Source organism: Zingiber officinale, chromosome 4A (assembly GCF_018446385.1).
Source record: "Zingiber officinale cultivar Zhangliang chromosome 4A, Zo_v1.1, whole genome shotgun sequence".
NCBI classification, from domain to species: domain Eukaryota; kingdom Viridiplantae; phylum Streptophyta; class Magnoliopsida; order Zingiberales; family Zingiberaceae; genus Zingiber; species Zingiber officinale.
The window spans coordinates 104,551,391-104,558,558 of NC_055992.1; the positions used below are offsets into that span (position 1 = coordinate 104,551,391).

At 43.4% G+C, this 7,168-nt stretch overlaps 1 protein-coding gene across 1 annotated transcript; it reads right to left on the reverse strand.

Moving 5' to 3' along the window:
* Positions 1 to 406: 406 nt before the first annotated feature.
* LOC121973513 (tyrosine N-monooxygenase-like) lies at positions 407 to 3,202 on the reverse strand. Its single transcript, XM_042524930.1, has 2 exons — positions 2,270 to 3,202; positions 407 to 1,147 (listed from the first exon to the last, which is right to left on the reverse strand). The coding sequence occupies exons 1-2, from the start codon at positions 3,011 to 3,013 to the stop codon at positions 518 to 520; spliced, it is 1,374 nt and encodes a 457-aa protein (XP_042380864.1). The 5' UTR covers positions 3,014 to 3,202; the 3' UTR covers positions 407 to 517.
* Between the last annotated feature and the right edge of the window lie 3,966 nt (positions 3,203 to 7,168).

A 7,168-nucleotide genomic window follows, 5' to 3' on the forward strand; every position in this document is an offset into this window, starting at 1 on the left:
TACCTCACTTTCTCTTTCACGGCACTAAGAAATTAACACCTTGCTGGTAATGGATATATACAAGGTCTCGCATTGTATGTTAAAAAATTTGACGAGACAATATTTAAAATCAAATTTTTGTAAGAAAATCATGATCTCCAAAAGATTCGACTCTTAAGTATTGTATAGGTGCAATTACATAATTTGATAAGATAATTTTTGATGCAAATTGCAAAATATGAGATGGGCAAATTTGAGTTCATATATGGTAATAATTTTCACACGCACACTTTTATTCATCATTAAATATTTTATTTATATACTAATATATAAAACATACTCAATAATCCACTAACTCCATTAATATTTAACCACCAACATCACATTATATTACAATCATTATTCTATTATTTCTCCTCCATTATCTCAATTACTAATTACAATATGACAACTCATCAACCCACTAATACTCATCTTTATCAACACATGGATCATAGGTTGTTATTTTACATTTTATTTTTAATATGTCTAAATTTGCTCATAGATTCTCTAACAAATCCGGCAATCGAATCTTTGCAGAAGCCATTAGAGGTTTGGCTTTGAAGAGGCTCATCCTTTCCTCCGAGAGGTCGATGCCTGTCTCATCAATAGGTAAACTCCATTCGAATGCTTGAAGCACCCTTCCAATCAACATGTAGGTCATTGCCATGCCAAGCTGGGCTCCCATGCATTGTCGACGCCCGGTGGTAAACGATATCATTCGGAGACTTGGCTCTGCTAGCTCCACCTCTTGGTGTCCATTCATCAAGTGTCGGCTCGGGTTGAACTGGGTCGGATCATCCCAAACCTTGGGATTTCGCCCGAGTACAGCTCGACCCAACAACACCATGCTCCCCTTGGGGATGAAGTAGTCTGAAACGATCGCGTCATTAATGGCTACGTGAGGGGGGTTGAAGGGTGCGACCGGGTGGAGACGAAGGGCCTCGCGAGCGCATGCCTTCACGTAGGGGAGTCGAGCAAAGTCAGATTCGACTACTAACCGCTCCTTGCCGACCACCCGATCCAACTCCTCAACTACTTTTCGCATGATGTCAGGTCGTTCCAACAAATGTGCCAACAACCACTCTGCTATGTTTGAGGGATTATCCACGGCGGCATACATAAACTCCTGCGAAAAATAATGTCTTTCATAAAAACAAATGTTCATAATTAATTTTATAAAATTACCGTTACATATATTATATTATATTGTATTATATTATATATAAGTTGACTCTTAGTTCAATATGACGTAAACACATAAACAGAAGATGGGAGTAAATGAGAGTGCTAACGTGGATACAAGAACATATACGGATGATAGACAGGTAGAGCCGTCAATTTGGGTTGGGCCCGTCGGGTAGGCCCACCTCGCCAAACAATTTAAGCGGGTTGGGTTATAATTTTATCAACCCAAGTCCGTCGTGGGCCGACTCGCCTAGGCCCGCGACCCACGCGGGTCGGCCCGCTCGGGCTTGGGTTGACCCGCGGGTTGAAAAACACATGTAAGCTAAGTTTTAGGCCAATTTATTATCTTTCTTTGTTATAATTTTGAAATAAAAATAGTACTTTTCATCCAACATAAGTACTTATTTGTGTTCATTTTTATTTAAAATACATGTTTATGTATATATTTAATTGTAAAAAACTTTTTCGAAGTAAAATGTTGAAGATATGAAATATTTTTTATTTTTTTTTAAAATTTTTGATGGGCCCGCGGGTTGGCCCGCCAAACCCGCAACCCGCCTTAGAATGGGATGGGTTGGAAATTTCCCAACCTGCCAAGTTGGCGGGTTGGCCCGCCCCATCCCGCCAAATGGTTAGTCTGCCACGAGTCGACCCGTCCCGTTACGGGTTGACCCGTCTGACAGCTTAAGACAGGATAAAAATAAAATAAAAAAAAAGGGTCATAACTGTATCTATTGAGAGAGATTTCAAAAAGATAGAATATTTAGGGAAGTATGACAAATATATACATCAATAAAGGAGGATAAAAAAATTTGATTAGAAATGATTAAATATGGTAAATTTTATTTAGATATATATATAGGGATATAGTAAAAACTGGAATCTAATAATGTATGATGACGTAAGAGGATCACCATAAGTATAAAAATTCCTTATTTTTCCCTAAAAATGATTTTTTTTGCTATAAAATAATTCAAATTTAATTCCCTTTAAAATAATATATTATCCATAATAATAATAATAATAATAATAATAATAATAATAATATATCGTTCATCCTTACTGCGCATTGAGCTTTAATTTCCTCAGTGCTGAGCATCGGCTTGCCGGAGTCGTCGGCGAGGGAGATCATGACGTCGAGAAGGTCTTCCACCTCCTTCTTTTCTCCGCTCCGCCACTTCTCGATCCTTTCATCGATGATTGGATCATGGTACTTGCAGATGGTGCTCGCCGCCTGCTCGGCTATCCTCTCATGGCCTTCCAAATCCAGGCATCTCAGCCACGGCAGGAAGTCCGACGGGCAAAAGGCGTAGAGCACCGACAGCATCGAGAACGCCGCCTCCACATGCTCCACCTCCTCCTCTCCGGGGCCTTGGTGCGGGCCGCCGGCCCCGAAGTGCCTCACCCCGAACATCATTCGCCGGATCACATTCCCGCCGTAGTACCTCATTGCCAGCCGAATATCGACGACGTCGCCACCTCCGGCTAAGCACAGGTTGCGCAGGTACCGAGTGAGGTGGTCAGCCTCCTCGGCCCGCGCCGCCGCCAGCCAGCGCAGCCTCGCGCTGCTCAGCACCTCGGACGCGATCACGCGGCGCATCTTCTTCCACTGCGGACCCAGCGGGCTGAAGATCACCGAGAGGAAGTTGCGGCTGGAGTGCTTGGTGGCCACGGTGAGCGGCCGCGATGCGAAGTTGGCGTCGTGCCTCTTGAGAAACTCGCACGCCAGCTCCGGCGAGTTGACGACGACGACGTGGGAGCTCCCCAGGCGTATACAAGTGATGTCCTTGCCGTCCGCCTCGGCCATGACCCACCGAAAGTGAGGCCAGTGCCGAAGCAACGGGATGAGGCTGCCCACGAGGGGCCACGGGGTCGGGCCTGGGGGAAGCCGTTTGTCTCGTTTCCGGAGAATCGAGAAGAGGCAGGCTGCCAAGAGGAGGGCAACGGCAGCGCCAAGGAGTCCGGTGGTGGTGGCGGTGCCGTGTGGCTGAGGCCTGATAGATAAGGTCAAGCTGAAAAACATTGTTGACAAAGTTTGTATTGTATAGGCTAAATCACAATCGGTGATGGAATGCAACATTTGAATATATATATATTCATTTATCATGCATTTAACATTTGAAATGGATTTCTTAATCTTTATTTTACAAAATTCAACCTTGAGAACCATGTTCATTTATTTTATTCGAATAATATCTCCAACACCAAAAAAACACACAACGTTAGGGATGTAAACGAGACAAACCGAGCCAAAACAATATTAGGCTTGAGCTCGGCTCATTTAAATTATATTCGGGCTCGAGCTCGAATCGAGCTTTTATCACAAGGCTCGAGCTCGGCTCGTTTTAGAATTATCAAGCTCGCGAACAGTTCGAGCTCGACTCATTATTAGCTCGATTATCGAAGTTAACGAGCCTAACTCGTTAAGCGAGCTCAGGCTCGTTTTCGGGCTCGTTTAGAGCTCATTTTTGGCTCGTTTTAGAGCTCATTTTTTGGCTCATTTTAAAGTTTATTTTAAGGCTCGTTTTAGAGCTTGTTTTTTTGCTCGTTTTAGAGCTCATTTTTTGGCTCGATTTAAGGCTCATTTTTTTGGCTCGCGAGCCTATAAACGAACATGTTCGCAGCTCACGAGCCGAATATCCTTAAGTTCGAGCTCGGCTCGATAAAATTGTCGAGCTCAAAATCGAGCTTGAGCTCGACTCAATAAGATAAACGAACGAACTCGAAGGAGCTTTTTTACCGAATCGAGCTCCGAATAGCTCACGAACCGTTTGGTTCATTTACATCCCTACACAGCGTAAACTATCAAGTTTAGGTAGTACAGTAGTAAAGGCATCTCTAATAATTAGGATTCTACACGAACTTATTTTATGATCCCTGATTTTGTTTGAAAGTAGAAAATATGGCACCTTGAGTAGTTAGCTCTGATGTTGACCCCGTGAAGACTCTGGCTCAGTAAAAAATTAGCTCCAAATGATCCTACGTGTCAAAGAGAACATCAGCAATTGAGCCAGGGAGGGGTCTCTGACACAGGTACTCCGACGCTCAAGTCAATGACCAGTCAAGTAGAGAGTAATGAATAGTAGCAAAATGAACAATGGATGTGAGTGCCTAAAGTTGCTTAGCCTCAAGTACCTGTGCATGTAGATGGAGATCTCCTTTTATAGTGTCAGTGTTCCTTTGTGCCCAAATCTTGATGCGCTTCCAAAAAAGGAATGACAATAAAGATGCTTTGATGCCTTTCCCAAAATTGACCTATAATCTCTACGCTTTACAAGATGGAAGCTTCTGGTTTACAGCTTGCATATGAAATATTTTCCATCCTCTATAGAAAAAAATGCTAAAAAGGAATATTAGGTCATTGGGGTGAGGGGTCCTTACTGCACGTGGTGATGCAACGGGTGGGCCAATTGGGGACCTTTAGGCGGTAGAGTAGGAGGAGGAACTCGATGCTCGGGGCGGTGACAGAAGCAGGCGCCTATACTTCTTTTTTTCGAACGGATTGAGCTTCTTCGACATTGATGTATTTGGTCGACCGTTCGAGCAGATGGTTGAAGTCCCTTGGTGGTTTCTTAATGAGGTATTGAAAGAAATCACTATCCGTGAGCCCTTGGGAGAAGGCGCTCACTAAGATCTCCAGGGTGATCGAGGGAATGTTGATGTAGGCCCTCAGTGTTTCTTTGGGTCCCTTGCTTAAGGGAAAACAGGCTTAGTGTCATCTTATGATAGCGGCGACTGCTGGCAAACTAATGGAGGAATGCCTTGCAAAAATCATTGAAGCAACAAATGGACTTGGCTAGGAGCCAGTTGAACCATCTCTGTGCTGAGCTAGAGAGGGTGGTGAGGAACACTTGGCATTTAACTCCATCCATATATTGATAGAGAAAAACTGCATTTTTAAATTTGAACAGATGGTCTTCCGGATCGATTGCTCCTCTATATTCACCAATCAATAGGGGGTGAAAAATGACTCGACAATTTATCTTCTAATATTTTTTGGGAGAACGGCATGCTCGCCCACTCAAGGGAGCTGCTAGCAGGAATGACAGAGTCTCTTTTGTAGTCCGATCAGCTGTCGCTCGTAGAAACGACCAAATCAGGTTAATGGAATGCTATCAGGGACTTGGCTCTTGCTCGGACTCTCTACTTGACTGGGGAGTCCTGTCAGACCAAGTGTCCAGTTTGTTCGATCAGACAATAGGTCTGATCGACTAGAACACTCGGCAAAAATAGTTAACTATATCATCTTGAGTGACAAAAAGGTCTTGGCTATGAATGATACTTATTCAGCTTAGGGTTTTATTGATACTGATAGAAATGGGGTCTGATCGGGCCAAGGGTCCGATCGGATAATCGCTCGGCCAAGATGATCAAATGCTCTAGCCTCGAATGCTGACCCCTCATTGACTTTGCCTGCCATGTCAGCCGGCCTCATGTACTTTAACCTGACTCAAGGTTTCATCGATACTGATAGAAATGGAGTCTAATTGGGCCAAGGATCCGATCGGATAACCGCTCGGCCAAGACGATCGAATGCTCTAGCCCCGATTGTTGACCCCTCATTGACTTTGCCTACCATGTCAGCTAACCTCTTGTACTTTGACCTTGACTCAGGGGCCCTACCTCGTCATATCGCAAGTCTCCCATTCAAGTCCAGTCGAAGGAGGTTGTAGGTCCGATTGACTAGACACTTATATTATTTGTGTTGTAAGTAAGTTTTGATGTGGTCAACCAAGTTAAGTTAGGTCCTGTGCATGTTTGATTCTTGTGTCTAAGTGTGCAGGAGCTTAGGAACACAAGAAGTCGAGCGGAAGATGCAGCTAGCGAGAAGGATGGCACGAGAAAGGAGCTGACGAGCTTGGTGCATTCGAGGGACGAGATGTGGTGGAAGAGTACACCGGTGGATGAGAAGGATGTGCATGGCATTCGAGGAATGAGAAGCCGGAGAGGAAGCCTGCTCGAGGAGAAGGTCAGAGTTGGGTTGAGTTGAGCTCAACTCCGAGTAGCCGGAGCATCACCCACACAAGAAGAGATCAACGTATGGGAGTTGATTTGCCTTTTGCTATATGGAAGCCGTCTTCCATAGCTTGGAAGGTGCATTCTATGAACAGTGCAAAGGTGTCTTCTAGCTATAGAAGGTGCCTTCAAGTAGCCGTTAGCTGCAGATAGAGTTTTATCCTCAATGAATAAAACTTATCTAATGGAAGGCACCTTGGACCATCTTGAAGATGCCTTCAAGCTGCGGATAGAATTTTCCAGGGGGTATGAAAAGACCCTTGGAACTAAGAAATATTCAACAACTTTTGTATTCATTTCCTAGCATTTTTCTGAACATCCAACAAGTGTAAGAGACTTCTCCACCTTTAAAGAAGGAGATTTTTAGTACTTTCTTTTGCCTTGGATTAACAACCATCTAGGTTGTAACCAAGTAACTTTTTAGCCTCTTTTATTTTTAGTTGTTCAATTACTTTATTATAATTTTTCTACTAATCTGAGTTAAAATATCAGGAAAGGTTTAACTTTATTTTACAAGCAATTCACCCCTCTTGCTGGCCCAACTGCACCAACAATTGGTATCCGAGCCAAAATTCTTTAGAAGGACTAATTGCCGACTGAAGCACCGAGACGATGGCCGAATCGAGCATCTACCTGTCGAAGTTTGAAGGAGACTTCGTGCAATGGAAATGCCAGATGGTGGTATTTTTTAAAATAAATTTTGAGATTATTTTAATTATAAAATATGGTTTTGTAGTCCCCAAAGATAAACAAGGAACTGAAAAAGAAGAGTATTCATGAACAAAGAAAGAGCAAGTACACTTCGTAGCAAATGAACGAGCTGAATTCCATCTACTAAGCATACTTCCACCCCAAGAAGTTAATTAGATCGAAGATTACGAATCAGCAAAGAAACTTTGGGAGAAGTTCCCGGAGTTACATGAAGGAACATCCGAAGCAAAACTCA